Genomic DNA, 19041 nt, shown 5'->3' with positions numbered 1-19041 from the left:
ATGCATATTCTTGCTGAATAGAGATTTGAGACTAAAGTAAGACTACAAGTGTGAGGATGGACAACCATGAATAATAGTTAAGAGAACTTTGCTACAATCCAGTGTCTGGCTGGAGAGCAGGTGACAGACGAGTCATTCTCCAAAGGGACCACAGGAGGAATCACAGGTTTGGGAAGGGGTGATTGTTTAAATTGGTTTGCATAAGGTTTGAGATAGTCAAAGAATCTCCAAGTGAATTATCTGCCTCCCAGGTAATTCACATCACCCTTGTGCTACAAGTCACTCTCTTTTTTTTTTTTTTTTTTTTTTTTTTTTTTTGACAGGCAGAGTGGACAGTGAGAGAGAGAGACAGAGAGAAAGGTCTTCCTTTTGCCGTTGGTTCACCCTCCAATGGCCGCCGCTGCAGCCGGCGCACCGCGCTGATCCTGGCAGGAGCCAGGAGCCAGGTGCTTTTCCTGGTCTCCCATGGGGTGCAGGGCCCAAGCACCTGGGCCATCCTCCACTGCACTCCCTGGCCATAGCAGAGAGCTGGCCTGGAAGAGGGGCGACCGGGACAGAATCCGGCGCCCCAACCGGGACTAGAACCCGGTGTGCCGGCGCCGCAAGGTGGAGGATTAGCCTATTGAGCCACGGCGCCGGCTCACAAGTCACTCTCTAATCCTCTCTATACCACTCCTTATATACAAGGTCCTCCAGTATCAGGCTCCAAACAACCTCTTCAAACTGATCTTCTGCTTCTCACCTACCTACTCTTCCAAGGACAGCATCAAAAGAGAATCTCAGAGTACCTCCCAAGGCTCTAAGCTCTAGACCTCTGCTCCCATTGTTATTGTTTACTTTCTAATTGTTTTGTTATACTCTAGATTGTTTGAGGGACAGGATGCATGTCTTATGAACCCCACAAACACAGTGTGATTCATTGAAAGCATGGTGTTCTGTTCTGTGCATCAGAACCATCTGGGCCCTTGTGAAAGATGCAGGCTCCCAACCACCTTCCTTGGCCAGCCCCTCTCTGCATGTCTATAGGAGCACTCCTTTGATTCTTAATGACACCAACATTCAAGGCACTGGACACTGAACACAGGCCCTTACGAACAGAGCCACACATTTTTTTCTAAGTTTTTTTTTCTTTTTTTTTTTATTTAGTAAATATAAATTTCCAAAGTACAGTTTATGGATTACATTGGCTTTCCTCCCCATAATTTCCCTCCCACTTGCAACCCTCCCATCTCCCGCTTCCTCTCCCATTCCATTCACATCAAGATTCATTTTCAATTATCTTTATATACACAAGATCGATTCAGTATATATTAAGTAAAGATTTTATCAGTTTGCACCCACACAGAAACAAAAAGTATAAAAATACTGTTTCAGTACTAGTTATAGCATTACTTCTCATTGGACAACACATTAAGGACAGATCCCACATGAGAAGTAAGTACACAGTGACTCCTGTTGTTGACTTAACAATTTGACACTCTTGTTTATGGCATCAGTAATCTCCCTAGGCTCTAGTCATGAGTTGCCAAGGCTATGGAAGCCTTTTGGGTTCGCCAACTTCGATCTTATTCTGACAGGGTCATAGTCAAAGTGAAAGTTCTCTCCTCCCTTCAGAGAAAGGTACCTCCTTCTTTGATGGCCCCAATCTTTCCACTGGGATCTATGAAGAGATCTTTCATTTAGGTCTCTTTTTTTGCCAGAGTGTTTTGGCTTTCCATGCCTAAAATACTCTCATGGGCTCTTCAGCCAGATCCAAATGCCTTAAGGGCTGATTCTGAGGCCAGAGTGCTATTTAGGACATCTGCCATTCTATGAATCTGCTGTGTATCCCGCTTCCCATGTTGGATCATTCTCTCCCTTTTTTGATTCTATCAGTTAGTATGAGCAGACACTAGTCTTGTTTGACTCTTAGACCTATCAGTGTGATCAATTGTGAACTGAAGTTGATCACTTGGACTAGTGAGATGGCATTGGTACATGCCACCTTGATGGGATTGTATTGGAATTCCCTGGCACGTTTCTAACTCCACCATTTGGGGCAAGTCCGATTGAGCATGTCCCAAATTGTACATCTCCTCCCTCTCTTATTCCCACTCTTATATTTAACAGGGATCACTTTTCAGTTAAAATTTAAACACCTAAGAATAATTGTGTGTTAATTACAGAGTTCAACCAATAGTACCAGAACAAAAAAAAATACTAAAATGGATAAAGTATTACATTGTACATCAACAGTCAGGACAAGAGCTGATCAAGTCACTGTTTCTCATAGTGTCCATTTCACTTCAACAGGTTTCCCCTTTGGTGCTCAGTTAGTTGTCGCCAATCAGGGAGAACATACAATATTTGTCCCTTTGGGACTGGCTTAATTCACTCAGCATAATGTTTTCCAGATTCCTCCACCTTGTTGCAGATGACCAGGTTTCATTGTTTTTGACTGCTGTATAGTATTCTATAGAGTACATGTCCCATAATTCTTTATCCAGTCTACTGTTGATGGGCATTTGGGTTGGTTCCAGGTCTTAGCTATTGTGAATTGAGCTGGCTTTAAACCTTGTCCCTGCCACTTCTGGTGTGACTTTGATCAAATTACTGAACTTCTCTGTTCCTTAGTCGCCTCATCAATATGTTAATATCAATGGAATGCTTAGGATGGGACCTAGCTTGCTGTAGGTACTCAGGAAAGACTTGCTGTGCTTGGCTTGCTTTCAGTCTTTGTAGTTCGAAATCCAACATTTGAAACTTGTTATTTGAGGCCATCATGTGTAGTGACACTCTTGCCAGCACTTATATTTCTGCCTCTGAGTTTCAGAGTAAGACACTTGCAGTGGCAGGATTATCCTGCATCTTAAGAAAACCATGGCATGTGAGCCCCCTGATCCTGCCTGCCACACACACAAGAAAATGGAAATTTCAGACGCCCTATGAACTGTGCATTTTTAGTCTTAGAATGTCCTGTCTCCAAGCAGCAACTGTGGGCAGGAAATCGTAGTGTTCCTCTCTAGTGGCAGGGGAAATGGCCTTTGGAATTCAGGACACTACACTCTGGAACATGTTGGGCTTTTAGATCTGATCTTGGAATTCAAAGATGATCTCTTGCATGACAAATGGACAAAATCCACAGTGTATAGATATTGAAATTCCAGGTCCACAGCTACAGTAGAAAGTGAGAGCTGATTGAAGTGGCCTATCAAGTGATGGTGATTTGTTCCTTTGGCTGTCCCTGTCTTTCAATGAAACCTCTTCTGTGGTTAAAAAGACCATAGGTATCACTAAAGTGGATTTTATGACTGTTTTTGCAGCCATTCAGGACAGCTTTTGATTTCCACAAGACTTCCTTTTCTGAATGCTCTCATGTTTGTCCTATCTAATTGTCCTCGACACTCCATTTAGAAACTTCTCACCCTTTCAGTAGGGGAATTATTTTAGCAGGACCAATTTTAGGGAATACTCTGCATCATCTGATAGAATGAAATGTTCTTAAAGATTAATTTACAACTGATAAATTGCCATGTAGAATGTAAAACTCATTGCATGTGTAGCTTGTATTTGTGGTCATTGTTGAAAAAAATTGAAAAAGCAATTAAATGTAGCTGATCCAAATTGCATTTGTTTTAAGCCATTTTAGAAATGTCTCCTGAGCCCTCCACCGTTATCATTCCTCCTTCACTCTCTTTACAAACATCCCCTTGGTGCAAACAAGAAACACAAACATCTGCTGCTGCAATCTCTTCTCATTCCAATCCTTTGCGACACAAGAGCCCTCCCCTCATAACACAATGGGAAATGTGAGTGATGAAAATGGGATTTTTTTTTCCTGTAGTCATTTCTGTAACATAGGCCACCAAATGATTATTGTAATGTTTTGATTCTATAAAACCTGCTGAAATCAAAGCTAAGTAATACACATTGCAGAGGGCTGTGCTAATCCTGGCTGACCACATTCGTGCTTGGACCAAGGATGCAGGGCTGGTTACTGGAAACCTGACACTGAAGGAATTCTAAACAGAGACTAAAAGCATCTCTGTCCATATAACACAGGCAACTCAAGAGCCTGTGAGTACATTAGTTTGCACTGACCTTTTCTTTTTTTAAAGTTTGCAATATTTTTAGAACTGAAAAAGAAAGCACCAACACAAACCTCAGCCGCTGAATTACTATGTGTGGCATGCTTGAGCAGAGTATGGTTTGCCAACCAGTGCAAACACCTCTCTTGGACAGCACTGGGAGTTTTACATCATGTTACTTCATCTCAGTCTAACTCCAAATTTGGTCACACTCAGTTATTACCAAAAAAGGAAACCCATACAGGCTACCTTGGAAGCTAAAGAGTTGTCTCTGTTTTATTAACAGCACAGATAGTTTACCGAAATTAAGTGGAACAAGATTCTGTCCTTTGAAAATGTTCTATTAGCGAAAAATCCGATGCTTATGCCTAAGCTGGACTCACTGACCTTTGCTCATAAATCCTGTGTGGTTTTCACACTTTCTGCTGCAAACCTTTATAAACGCACCCCTCTCCAAACAGACTGCCTTCTGGTCATTAATGTGTATCTAATTTTTCCCTTCTGCTACTCCTCAACCCCATCCATCCTTCTTCCTCCTTAAAGGAACTCATTGGATGAGATGCACAGCCTTGAGACATGTAGGTCAATCATGATCAGCTCTGTATTGCAAGCATTTGGAAAACTGATACTTGGAGAACTCAAAGTTGCAAGTGGTTTATATTCAGAAATTACGGCAGACTCAAGGTTCCTCACTCAATAATGAGCCTCCCACTCACTGGGACCCCCTTGTTCTTTCTTGATGGGGAGGAAAGGGCATTGAGCTACAGCAGGTGGGAGAGAAGTTTGCATAATCCTGGCTTCTGCCTCTCCTGGGCGTGTGTCCTATGTGGAAGTCCTCCATCCTGGGTAGCCTCCTGGAGGAAAGGATGTGAGGCACTGGGACAGAGGGGAACTGGACATCACTTCCACCTCTTATTGTGTGCTTCAGCCCTCAAGCCCGGGTCCTTGAAACCATGGAAATCACACCCAGGTTTGACTCTGTCACCCTAAGTTCCTTAGTTGAAACCCTGCGTACTGTGTTTTGAAACACATGCATTAACATGCTCCTAGATTACTGCATTCATGACAGATGCAAAGAAGATTCCTCTGCTAGACTAAGATTACTGTTTCTTGAATAAATACAGTTAGCCTCTACTTAGTAAACCCAGTTTCCAGTTAATTTTGAGTCAAGATAGCTCTCAATTCCCTAAGTGCTCATTGGTCTTGCTGACCTCACTAGTATAAGATTCATTGAGTACCTACTGCATTTCAAATACTCTTCAGGGCACCAGAGATAAAGCAGTAAACTCTTGTTCTTGGTGAACAAGATAAATATAATAACCTCTACACTGATAAAGTTCGTAATCCTTCTATACTGGACCCAACCCAAGCCTTTACTAAGCCCGCCATTCCTCCCTACCTTCTTCTGCCTTCAAATATTGTATATCAGCCTTATTTTGACCACTATCAATCTCTAACTGCCAGTGAGTGTCTACTTTGATTCCGCTTCCCACCACCAGACCTTACCACAAGCAATCCTCAGTGGTTACCATGTCGGTTGCTGGGTTTTCTCTTTACTCTTGGACACATTCAGGTGCTCCAAATTTGTGCAGCACCTGCAACATGCAAAGCCCCATAAGTTGCTTAGGTAGAAGAAACTCAGTTCCTTCAAAATGCCCCAGTGCAGTACGTAAGCAACCACAAGGAGGGTGAAAGACTGATGAGCTGAGAGGAAAGAGGTGTTTTTTTAGATTTTGTTTGATAATTTGTTTTTGCAATGGGGAGAGTGGGTGGTGCCAAGATGGGAGGATTTTACTCGAGCCCCTACATCTATCCTCATAAGTACAGCCACTTCATTCCTAGTAAAGTTTTGTCAGTGACTCCGCCCCTCCAATACTGAGTCTTGTCTTCCCTCCTTCCATAAAGGGTAGATGGTTGGTGCCCACAGCTGGCGCTCTGACCAGCTTAGTGTCTGATCGCCAGTCCTTTTTGCTTGCTGAAAAATAGGGACCTACTGAGATGGCAGAAAGAGATGTTGGGGGGGGGGGGAACCCTCATGTAAAGAAAAAACGATCTTTATTTTGTTTTTTAACTGTGAATTACATATGGTTTTGTCACATGCAGACTGGCTAACCATATCGCATGCAATTATAAGATTAAAAAGTATACACCTGGGATAGGTCCTAGGAGACTTCCAAGAAAAATCTGAATCCTTCTGGCCTCAGGACATGAGCCTAATCAGAAATAAAACAAAACTTTTCAGTCAGGTATTCTCTTGACAGCGTCCTTGAAGACTCAGAGCATATAGGAATCGGAAATGGCTTGTTTCTATTAAGCAACGATGGCTTCTGTGCGAGACTTTTAAGTGGAAATTTTTTAAAGAACTAGAACACAAACAGACAAGACTTGTGTAGTCACAGGAAAACTGAGGGCTCCTGAAGGAATGACCCATCTGTGATTTGCATCCTTGTTTGAGTCACTACCGCCTGGGGAAGCTGTCACTGGATTTCTCGGGGTTGGCTCAGAACACGCCGTCAGCCCCTCCGATGAGCACTGCTCAGGCCCCAGAGTAGATGGGTTCTGTGCCTCCCTAAAACACCAACTGTCACACAAAGAAAGAGGCTATGAAAAGGGACTCTCTAGATGAACACAGCTGAAATGTCAGTCCCCTCGTCATCGTCTTCCTTTATTTGGAGCTAACGAGGAAGGTTTTGTTTCCTGTTTAAAAGCTGTTCTTTGAAACGCATACAATAATGTTCACAAGACCTTAAAAGTAGTTCTGGCCAACGTCTGTAGGAAGCGCTCAATTTTGAGTAAAACATTATTATAAACAGCAGCGACACACCAGCCCCAAAGAGAGGAAAATTCTTCCAGCTCTCTTTGAACCTTAAAGAGTGTTTTCATAGGCCAATTCATTGTTTTTCTTCTCTCTGAAAAATTAAAAACAATAACTGCCACGGATGAGTTCTACAAAAAAGACAGTTTCCATGATTTCCTTTCTTGACACAGAACAGCTACCTCACTTGGTTTCTGCCACAAGCAAGCAAACTGCCAGACACGTAAGGTCCCCTCTGAGGGAACAAGATGGGGCCACAAGATTCTCCGTGGGCTGCCCCGTCTGCACCCGGGGGACGCCGCCCTTCTCCGTGCACAGGGCAAGGTGCGGGTGCCGCTGCACCCACGCAGCCCGTGCTGTCGCAGGATCGCTCAGGGCGACTTCTGCCCCGTCACCACTTGATCTGGATTCTCTCTCCAGAAATTAAAAAAAAACACAAGGCGTGCCTGTCTTTTATAATGTTCTGTTTTAAAAGAGAGAAATCTCTGGGGAGAGAATAGGACCCTAAGAGTCCAAGGCCTGGAATTCCTCCTTTCTCTCTTTCCATTTTAAACAGGAAGCATTCATGCTAAGAGAGTCCGGAGGGACCGGTGGTTGTATGTTCATTTTAGGGCAGATAATGTGTGTGTATGTTGCAAATGTCAGTGATTTATCCTAAGGGCTTAAAATGAGTGCAGAAAAACCACATGTTTCACTTCATGCAGAGAAATACCTTCAGCGGATTTTGAGAGAAAGCACAGGTTAAGGATTTTTTTTTTCCAAGTGTTTCAGAAATCTCCAACATGAACCAAAAGGAAATAGGAATGAACATGGGGTGGGGGTAGGAGACTTTAAAAATTCTTGCGATAGAAGATATAACACGTGCTGTAAGTTTTCTAAATCAGAAATGAAATTCTTTTAAAGGCAAGGAAAGGTGAAATGCAGGCCCCTTGGTTTCCCAGGGCTGGAGTGACAGATTATGCATCTGTCCTCTATTTGTCATGGGCAATTTAAAACGGAGCAAAGCAAACTGCATTGAATAATAGCAGCTGATGCTGTAATAACTTGTACGCAAACAATTTAATTTTTTATCTGAAAACTCTCACTAACCAAATTACCCCAAGCTTGAGGATCTATCTTTCATTATTATACATGGCCAAATTAAGACGCAAAAAAGTCGAGTGAGAATTCGATCGTTCATCCTTACGGATGTGTTCACGGGCTGCTTTCCACAGGCACGCGGACGGGGAGGGGGAGCTTGTCAAATCTTCTTTGATTGGCAGAACTCGCAGAGCTGTGTTAGCATCCTGCTCCGCAGACCCCGGTGGAGGCGGGGGGGGGGGGGGGGGGGGGATTCTGACCCCCACCGACAGCACCTGATTAACCACAGACACTGTGTTCTTAACAATGCTGTCATTTCTTCTCCAAGGGTCCTCACAGTCTGGACTCTGACTGGAGAGCTTTGCGTTAATTATTGTGGTTGCCATTTTCCTTTCTAAAAGACCCTAAAGGGGGACTGGTAACAAATGGGAAGGATCCGGGGGTGGTGGTGATGGTGTTTGTGTGCACAGAAGGTTTATGGGATTTTAAGAACTGCAAACAGAAGTTGTCTGCTTAACCCCAGGCTAGATAAGCAGCAGTCATCTGCACATTGTTTGGAGACAGACTGCTTCCGTTATGGCAAACAGATCCGAAGATGCTGTGTCCTCCCAGAGGGATCCACAGACGGCCACTTCCTGTTAGTCTTGATTCTCTCTCTGCACCTGTGTGCCCACACCTGACAGCTGGTTTGGTTTGTCCCACTCTGCTACTGGCCTGGTGGCACTACCTGACATTGCAGTAGAATGACTTTTTATCAAAGTTCTGGGTGGGTCATTTCCAGCTCTGAGTTGACACTTTTTCTGGGGGCTACAGAGAAGGGAAGGCACACTTATTCCACACAGGATGTGACAGCAGCCACCCAGAGTTAGATCAGATTACTGCCTGTTGAAAGAACACCTCCCAGATTCACAAGACAGGGAGCGCAATCCATAGAGACTTGGCCACTCCAAGAACCCTGGCATTTCTAACTAAGATAGGCAGCAGAGAGGTAAAGAAGCACGAGGCAAGGAGGCTGGTTTAATGATTAAGCCTTAAGAGAGCCAAACTCATTGCATTTTCTGGAAACTAGTTCCACTGCTATGATACAGGCCAACATAAGAAAGTATAAATAAGATAGAAATTATTCCTGGGGTGCATGTTTGGCACACAGTTAAAACACTGCTTGGCACACACGTATCCCACATCAGAGTGCCTGGCTTCCAGTCCCAGCTCCACTTCTGATTCCAGCTCCCTGCTAATGTGTACCCTGGGAAGCAGTGAGTGATGGCCCAAGTACTTGAACCCCTGCCACGGGCTCCCGGCTTGGCCCTGGCCCGCCCCCAGCTTTTGCAGTCATTGAAGGAATGAACCAGGAAATGAAAGATATCTTCCTTGGAAGTAAATAAATTTAATTTTTTTAAACGTGTATTCCTCTCTCATGTACCGACCTGAGTGTAAGTGGCCCTGACTGACTTGGTGACACCCAGGCACTTGCCTTCTTGCTCTGCCTGTCTCAGCTTTCACCGTGTGGTTGGACCTGCTGTTCCTGTGGCCAACAGGAAGGAGTGAGGGTGGCAGAGGCTTCCTCCTCTTTTTAAAGAAAACTGCATCTCCTCTGCTCTCGTGGCATTGCCAGACCCAGCCTATGGCCACTGCCAACTGCCAAGGAGGCTGAGGACCGTGCTGTTCACCTGTGCAGCCAGCTTGGCCACTGCTGACACATGTCTCTTCTTGTCTTTCCAGGGGAGGACCAGCGGATCCTGTAGACTACCTGACAGCCGCACCTCGAGGGCTCTACAAGGAAAGAGAGCTTCCGTATTACCCAGGGGCTCATCCCATGCATCCTCCCAAAGGGAGCTACCCCTGCGCCCCGGATCTCAGGGTGGCAGATCTCCGGTATCCTCAGTATTACCCACCCCCGCCAGCCCCCCAGCACAAAGGACCCTTCCGACAGGATGTTCCACCTTCCCCTCCCCCGCACCAGAGAGTACCAGGCTATCCAGAAATGGGCAGACCAGGGCCCCGAGGGGGCAGCCCAGACCAGTACCCCTACCGAACCCAGGACCCCCGGCAGAAGAACCCCATGACTGCAGCAGTATAGCTGAACACCACCAAGATCAGCCAAGCCCAGAAAGGAAGACGCCTAACACTAACCTCACCCTTCCTCCACCCTAAGACGTTCTTCCTATTAAGAACTCTCCATGGTACCAATTGGCCACTTCTCACTTGGGTTGCAATGCTTGACTGCTAACCAGAGAGGAAAGAAAGCGGGAGAGATCGTGCATCAGGGTAGAATCAGAGGAAAGCCGGGGTCATAAAAACAATACCATCTGGTATTTATAGAGCATTCAGGATTGTTCAGTTCACTGAAGAAGCAATCTACATTGGAGATCTATTCCGTGCTGCCTGCCTGGCGAGGTAACCTGTGCCCGTGTACACACACACACACACACACACACAATTGGTGGTACCAAGGGAGTCCCTGCCAAGCAGGATTCTGGACTAGCCTCAGTGCCCCTCTGTGGGGCCATTGAGTTAAAGGTTGGAAGAGTAGCAAGACTGCAGATGTGGGCATCTTGAGTATAGTGTGTTCTTAGAGGGAAAAAAAAACAAACAATGGCAAACATGACCAGTGACCCCCTTGAAGTGTTTTGTACTGAGATGACTGTTTCAACTATCTCTGCAATTTCTGGGTCTGCTGATACCACTCATTTGCTGTAAACATTTCACCTGCTTCCTCACTTCTGATAGGACATTTGGTAAAATACAGTATGGAGGGTCCGGAGAGAACGTGCAGGGCTAGTCAAAGCTACCAGAAGGAATACTCCTGAGGGCTAAGGTGATCAGGGGAAGATGGTTAAAACCCCATGGTCCTCACCTTCCTTCCTCCCTGGGCATGACAGCTTGGAGATACTTGGTTTCAAAGTCACCCCCAAATCTTCTGCCTGTAATTATTTTAATGGGGCCTCCACTTTAAGACTAAGGGTTAAAGTATACTTATGCAACATAGGGCCAGCTAGTTAGAGGTTGCCAGGGAAGCAATACCCTAGAGATGCCAGTTCCACACTCTGTGTCCAACAGTGCCCGTCTGCACTCAGGGACACCGAGGGGCTGGTTGAGGCCCTTGGAAATTGGTGACCAGCAGGTAGTAAATGGAAGTGAATGATGGAGGGTGTTTGTGTACATGTGTGCATGTGTTCAAACGTGTGATTACCAGGATGGAAAATAAAAATACTTCCTGGGAAGTTTGATGAGGAAAGGTTGGAAAGAGAAGGAAGAGGTGAGGACCCATCAGGGTAAACCAAGCTGCATCTTCACTTTTTCATTAACAAATGTCAAGGCAAGGCCAGGGTCCCCAACTGGGAGAGAGGAAGATCTCCTGGCCTCGGAAAGCCGAAATCTCACCCTCTAAAGCTCTGAAGTACAACACATCACAGTTCTTTTCTTCAAAAGAAGAACATCTAATGCTTACAACCTGACCCAAACAAGAATACAGGCAGAAGAAACAATAAACTTGGAGGCAACAATTTGAATTGCTCAGTGGCTCTTGAATTACTTTGCCTTTTCATATTCCTTCTTCATTCCCTCAAAAAAAAAAAAAAGCCTGGACTTTAATTTAGACATATTCCAGCTGAGATTAAAATGCCTCTGGCAGGATTTAATAAATTATAGCATTATTGAATATATAGAATATCCAGCTAGCCCTGTTTGAACTATTTTATTATTTCAACTAGAATTCTGTTCCCAGGAATGATGCAACTGCTGGTTCTAGACAGAAATAGCACGATTTATGGTACTTCCGGAGAGACTGTAGTCTAAAACCACAGTCACTGTGGCTCTCTGGGAAAAAGATTGTCAGGTGTTTTTGTCCTCTGTCAGTTTTCTTCAGCCAGGCACCTTTAGATTGTTTATTCATTCAAAGAGGGTGAGGATCTTAGGCCATGCTCAGCTGGAGATATGGAGCAGGTGAGCAACAGGGTTCCCCCGCCAACACACTGCATGATGCCTTCCCCTTAAGCCAAATAAACATTAAAGAAGAAAATAAGATGAGCACAATGCAGCATTTAGAAGCAAGAAGTATTAGTTCTTCAGTATGCTCTGTATTTTAAAATGATTTCTTTAGACTATTGGATGTATTCAAGCCACAAGGCTCCTTCTGGGTGAAGGCTAGGCCACTTGAAGGGCAGCCAGGGGTGGCAGTGTGAGGTGAGACTGTGTCTAGGGGGAACAACCCTTGCAGGAAGAATGCACAATACCTCTTACACACGGGCTCAGGGTAAGCTGCTCTGAGACATGCTTTTATGCTCTATACACAGTCAATATAATAGTTGCTAATCCTGAGGGTGATGTGAAGGTGCCATGAAAGCAAACAGAAAAAATAGATTTTTTTAAGTCCTCTTCTCATGCTTGAAATGTAACCATGCCCTATTTGATCCTGCCCTAAAGAAGCTAACATTATATTTGTGACAGAGGCTCTATTAAGCCAAGCAATAATTAAGATCTCACATGTAAGCTTTATACATGTCTGGGTATTAACCCCCTGCCCCCATTGTCAGCACCCAGAGGTTATGGCCTCATTCTCAGTATTTAGGAGAACAGGTTCTTTTTAGAGTATTTGGAAGATCAGGCTATGATCAGTAGGTATGCAGGAACAGGAAAGCGTTTTCCCACATTCTTTACAGTCTTGCACAAAGCTTTGCAAAAACACAATCAACTGACTCCTCCTAGCTCAGAACTCGAATAGCCCTCCCAGAACAGAGTGGCACATCCAGCTACCAAGCCATCCACATGCACCTGGCTGGCTGCAGATCTGATGGCTGCTCATTTAGGCCTCAAAATGATGCTTGGCCTCAAGTCCCTATTTTTAAGGAGACCTATTTTTCTCCCTTTGTACAAGAGAAAAGAAAGAGAACAGAACATTGAAAACTTCTATGTGCAGGAGAATTCAATCTTCCTCAAAGGCAAGAAACACATTTTCATTAATCCACCACACACTGTTTCTCCACAATATTAACTCAGTAAATGAAAAGCAAGTTCAAATACAAATAATTTCTTAAATCATGACTTAGTAGCAAACAGAAATTGGGAAAAATTTTATTCTAAGCTCTTTATTCTTAGATTTTTAGATAAAAGTATTTGCACACACACACACACACACACATAGCATGGAGCAAAGATCCTATCACCAAGAGCATGGTAGGGATCCAGAGACCCACTGCTGTCTATGGAGGAAACACCATGAACACCTCCAGGGAAAGGAGATCGGAGACTTCATGGTAGTTTTATTCTTGCTACCAGTTAAATAAAATTGAAACAAGATTCGTTATCTCTCCGAAAGAGTCATGAAAATCTTGAAGCAAGCTATCTTCTGAAGGAGGGTCCCCCTTGGGAAGATCCTGAGGTTCCTTCTGCTTTCCCTGGGGTCCATATAAAGGACATTCACTTCCCCTTAAACTGCAAGCCCAACATTCAGTGCTTTGAAGAGCATCAGATTTCAGAAAAACACAGAAATCTAGAGCATTTGTTTTGTAGAGGAACGCGCATCTGCAAACTTCCCATTGGCGCTAAACTCTGAAATCTATGAGTGGCCTGCAAATTGGTCCTACATTGGGAAGATACCCTACTGCTTTCTGAGTCCATGAGCAACAAAAAGTCCAGGTTTAGAGCGATTACGCAGGGGAGAGTTGGATCAGAAACAGCCACAGGAGGATTTCTTTGCACTCCCGCTTTGTACTGACTTAGGAGGAGACGATGAAGTCTATCCTTACAAAGTCACCAGAAAAAAAGGTACCTAAAATAAGCCTAGACTGTCACACGCAGCCACTGCTTCTAAGCGAGACTCTCCCTCATGTCCACACAATAGTCGCAGAATCACACACAGCCTGACTTTTAAAGCAGGGTTTGTCTACCAGGTTGGGAGTGGGAAGTGAACCAGCCCCAAAGACTCTCCTAGCCTGTGTGTGGACTCGGCTCCTTCAAAAAATGTTCGCCTGCTTCATCCGCAGTGTTGTAGGTGACTGGAACATCATCAAACTGTGTTGTTTTATTGTCACTTTTTGTCGTATTTCCTGTGCTTTTGTGATACCAAGTCGGTTACTAACTTCTGAAGATAAATTATGTGAAGTCAGATTTTGGCATATGAGGATCAAGAATGAATTCTTTTATACACATTTTAAAGATGATGATCTCATTTGTACCACGGGGCTGGGGAGGGGGGATAAAAAAAACATTTTGGATATTGTTATATATGAGTAAATAAATTTTTCTTGTTTTATTTTGCATTAAAATAAAGCTTTATTCAGTCAGACATCAGGTCTGGTTTTTACCTGCCTCGCTGCTTTGCTGTAGGATGATGAGTGGACAGGTGGGCCTGGGGCTGCTCACTCTACATTGCATAATTCAGCAGCCACAGTCAAGAGCAGCAGTCGGGGGGGAGGACAAGAGAAAGACCACCTGTCACATGCAGGGCTCCCCGAGCAGCAGGTGGAGACTGGCCAGCAGGATGTTCACTGGGGAAATGCACATGGCTCCAATACCTATGACAGGAAGCAGGACTGGGCAAAGGGCGAAGCTCGCCAGAGCACACTGCCAGCATAGGTCTCAGCCAACCCCACAGGGAACTCTAGAGCAGCGATGGCTCCTCAGACTTGTGCCAGGTTGGAAGAGCGAGCTGGGCCTTTATACCACTGTGTTGATCTGTGGCTATGGGCTACCCCCAGGAAGGGGACAGACCTAGGATCCAGCAATTCTCTGCAGTTGAGGCCATCTCCAAAGAGGGCTGACCACTGGGCGCCATCTTTGGGAGGTAGCACGGCAGCAGAGAAAACAGTCCATTGCAGAAGTGGGATGCAGCTGCCCATTCTGGCAGTTAACACTGTGACCTCTCTCACAAGCTCACACCACCCTCACCTTTTCTAGACAAGGTTCTCCTCCAGTCTATCCCTGTCTCTTTCAAGCTCCATTACTGCCCCGGCTTATTCTCAGATTCCTCTATATTCCTGGCAAATGGAGACTCAGCCCCAGTTTCAGCGACCACCTCCTCCATACTGATTGCTCCAGCTCAGCTCTGTCTCCTGGGCTCATGCATGTCTACCAGACATTGTGATCTGGACATACCACAGGCTCTTTGAAGTCAAGGCACCCACACTGAACACATAAGTCCTCTCCAGGAAACCTGTTCCTTACAAATCTGTCCTGGCCAATGGCACCACCCAAGTTCACAGTTACAAACCAGAAATGGAGATTATCCTTGACTTCACACTCATAACTCTGCCCCCTCTCCCTTTCCCGTGTAATAGATGGAAGGCCAGGGGCCAGCATAGTGGTGTAGTGGGTTAAGGTGCCACCTGCATCCCATATGGGTGCCAGTTCTAGTCCCAGCTGCTCCACTTCTGATCCAGCTCCCTGCTAATGAGCCTAGAAAAGCAGCAGAAGATGGACCAAGTGCTTAGGTCCCTACACCCACTTAGGAGACCCAGAAGAAACCCCTAGCATCAGCCTAGCCCAACCCAGCCCTGGCCATTGCAGCCATCTGGGAAAGAACCAGTGGATGGAAGACCTCTCTGTGTGTCTCTCTTCTCCCTGTCTCTCTGTAACCCTGCCTTTCAGAGTAAAAATAATAAGAAGAAGAAGAAGATGGAATGCCCAACATTGTATCCTGCAACTCATTCAACATGTCTGGGCTTCCAGATACTGTGGTGTGCCTTGGCTCAGCCTCATCACTACTCATCCACCCTCTTTAACAGCCTTCTATGAGATCTCCCCATCTCTGGCCTTGCTTCCCTCCAGTCCCCCTGTGTACCATACAGACTTGCCACCTGCTCGTGCAAATAAAAAACTATTAGAACACATATACGCACCTGTTGATTTGTGGAATTGTTTAGAGCTCTTTCATGCTACAACACCAACCCCTGCTCTATATTTCTGCCAGAAGAATTTTCCCAAAATAAAGATCAGACCATAGTACTCTTCTGAAGACAACACAGTCTTATTGAAAGAACATTGGCTTTGAAAACAGGCGTGGATTTAAAACAAAGTTTAGCCACTGCTTAGTTGTATAATCCTGGGCAAAACACTTGTCTCTCTAGCACTATTGGTGAAGTTGAACTGCTGTACACCTTTTGAGGTTGTTTTGAGAATTAACCCATATGGCATAGACAGTGTTGGCATCAGCTGGTACCAGCTCCCAAGAACCAAACTCCATGTTCAGTGCTATCACATTGGTGGCTGGAAATAGGTGATGCAGGGAGTATTTACAGCATAGGAATTGGTATACTCTACAAATCAAGAATTCCCCCCCACCGCCGGAAAGCCAGGTGCTGAACATTTATTGGCACACATGGTAATAGCATACCCAACAGTCAAGGAACGTTAATCCTTGCTTGCTCTCCCACACACACACACACTCAAAACGTTTCTGTGTCCCCCTACTACCTACAGCTGAAAGCCAGAAGTCCAAAGCCCTTCAAAATCAGTCCCCTGTGCCTCTCCCTACTCGTCTCTTTCTGCATCTGGTTTTATGTCTCATGTTGTTATTTTGAATTCTTTTATTTGGTCCGCATACACAGTTCACAACTCTGTGCTCAGAATGCCCCCCTTGCCACCCTGTGGATCCTCACTCATCCCTCCAGTCTGGATCAACCTGTCTTTCTCCAAGAAGCCTTGCCTTGCAGGCAGAAAGTGGAGACCAGTTCCCCCATCCCTCCCACCCTCAGGTAGCAGGGCCCACACAAGACTACAGGGCCTAATTCTAAAGAGCATATTTTGCAGGTTTCCTTACAACCTGGGTTCCCCATGAGGCCCAGCTTCCACCAAACAGACCAAAAAAACCAACAACAATAACACTGAAAAATAGAGCTGGGACTAGACCTGGGGAGCAGACACACTCCTGCCAGCAATCAGTAACAGAGCGTTTGGTTTCCTTCAGGAAATCAGAGCTGGCGTACCGGGGATCAGGAGGCTGCGTGAGGTTCTCCACTGCGGGAGCCTGGGCCCCGGCTGAGACAGTGTGCTTCTGTCGCCCACAGCTGCAGCACTTGCCATTTTGAGCTGCTTTCTGCCCACTGCGTGAGTAACCGCACCCTCAGCAGGCCGGTTCGGTAACGATTTTCTGAGACTTATTCCTGGAAACACAGCCTAAAGCTTGCTCCTCCAGGCCTCCCAATAAATTTGCAAGCAGCCAGCTCGCCAGGTAAATCCTTTTCTGTTCCAGCTAGCTACAAGGGGCTCAGTGATCTGCAGGTAAAGCGACCAAGACACCTTCCACGCCCCTCCTGCGGAGGCAGAGCTGGTAATGCTACTCTGTATGTTACCAAGATACTTCCTGCAGAACCTCAATAAAACTTTTATGGCCTGCATTACAATGATTAGTTTCCACGACTGTGTGGCCTTCTAAGGTGTATCGTATTTGTAACACATTGCCTGGCTCCCAGTGTAGGCTCAAGAAATACTTGGTGAATTCATTTGAATGAAGAAATGAGGTGCGAGGATTCTTTTCCTCAACTGCTACACTGCTGACGGTCCCCTCGAAGCTCAAACCATAAATCTCAAGATCCTGTCGTTAAAGATCGCTTGCTATTACTCCTGAGGTGAAAGGTGTTCGCTCACGTGGGCAGGCCAGATTCTAATTTAAAACTCGGAAAAGCAGGCCAGGAGACTGTAAATGCAGTGGGTAATGCATTATTTAGAGAGTAAAGAGATACTTAAGTAAAGAGAAAATGTATTACTTACAACCTACCAAGACAGGAATACTTTTAGTGACAGATGATTACTGTGATTATTGTATAATTCTTTGGATTTTAGGCAGGAGCTTTGCAATTAGTTCCATTACTAGTTTTTCTCAACTGCTGTGGATGGTGAGTCGGAACGATTGCTCCACTTTTCATACAGAAACCAGGTCCTGCATACAATGGGACTAACCTGAGATGGAATGAAAGCTATTTAGGCATTGCTAAAGAAACTGTAGATTATTTTGTGTCTTTACAACGGAGATTTCTTTAGTGGTCATGTTCATGCTAATAACTGTTTACGTTACATACCGAATGGTTCGTGATCACAGTAATTTTTGCATCTTCTCATACAAAGAATCTCAGATTCATAGTATACAGACTTACCTTAAGCATTAAGGTTTTGGGGGGATAAAGTCCCTTCCTTAGGGTGTGGCCAACAGGCCTCCTGCTTTGTTTTCCAGCTCACTGGACTCCCAGAGGTCATGGTTAAAGGTGACTGATGTCCTCTGAAGTTGGCAGAGAAATGGACCCTCTAAGACCCTCTTAAAGACTGTTTAAAAGAACATCCTCTTGACTCAAACCTTTATTTGGCTGCTTGCTACCAACCCTACCCCCAAGCCCAGTACCTAAGTTTACTGCCTAGTAATTATGTGGCACCCTAAGGAGGAGTGTTCACTGGACCCTAACAACTCTCAACTGTGTAGCTCTTCTGCCTGCTCAATGGGCCAAGCGGCAGAAAAACAAGATGACACTCAGTTATAGCTCAGCAGACGCTTCCCAGCCAACGCTGTGACGTACTGCGGGCATCCCAGCCTCAGCAAGCCTCGGGGTCTACCCCCCCAGCACCCGAGAGTCGAGTCGAAGAGTAAAACAGGTTCACGGAGCACCACGACTCAGCTGAGTGTTGTCAGCAGAGGAGGGCTGACTTCAGACTTAGGATGGGGACAGGATCTGGAAGACAAGACAATAGCCTTTAAGGACACAATAGCCTTTAAGGACGAGGCCAAGCAAAGAAGGGCATTGACTTTGCAGATGAGAAGGGGAGCCTCAGATCCGCAGTGGAGATAGGACCCCTCCCCCATCCTGTGAGGCTGGGGTTGGGGGAAGAAATGTAGATTACTAGTGATATCTAGTATTTATTCAGTGTTAGGTAAGTACTAGATGTGGGTCTAAATATTTTTCATGATTTACCCGGTTTAATCCTCGAACTTAGGAGAAAGCAGAGCAACAGATGAATTCTGAAAACTTGCCCTTGGAATGTCAGCTCCAACAACAGCGAGTTACTAAGGGACGCTGCAGACACACTTAGGTTCTTGGAAGCATCACTCACACAAATGGGCGTTTAAATAAAATCGGCCCCATGGAAGCACTA

At 45.3% G+C, this 19041-nt stretch overlaps 1 protein-coding gene and 1 long non-coding RNA gene across 7 annotated transcripts in view; one reads left to right on the top strand and one right to left on the bottom strand.

The window, feature by feature from the left end:
- The window catches only part of PARD3B (par-3 family cell polarity regulator beta), a 1151792-nt gene extending 1137544 nt beyond the window's left edge, over positions 1-14248 (top strand). For 5 of the 6 annotated variants that reach the window (XM_070070340.1, XM_051849247.2, XM_070070342.1 and 2 more), the window contains one exon: positions 9685-14248. In XM_070070340.1, the coding sequence (XP_069926441.1) occupies positions 9685-9707 (23 nt within the window). In that variant the 3' untranslated portion in view covers positions 9708-14248. The remainder of the gene's footprint in view (positions 1-9684) is intronic. The other variant, XM_051849249.2, reaches the window with a different exon arrangement.
- LOC138848940 (uncharacterized) overlaps positions 1-19041 on the bottom strand; it is a 111340-nt gene that overhangs the window by 52459 nt on the left and 39840 nt on the right. The window lies entirely within an intron of this gene.

Source organism: Oryctolagus cuniculus, chromosome 3, assembly GCF_964237555.1.
Source record: "Oryctolagus cuniculus chromosome 3, mOryCun1.1, whole genome shotgun sequence".
NCBI classification, from domain to species: Eukaryota; Metazoa; Chordata; class Mammalia; order Lagomorpha; family Leporidae; genus Oryctolagus; species Oryctolagus cuniculus.
Note: the sequence above shows the minus strand (reverse complement) of the source record. Positions and strands in the feature narration are given on the sequence as shown.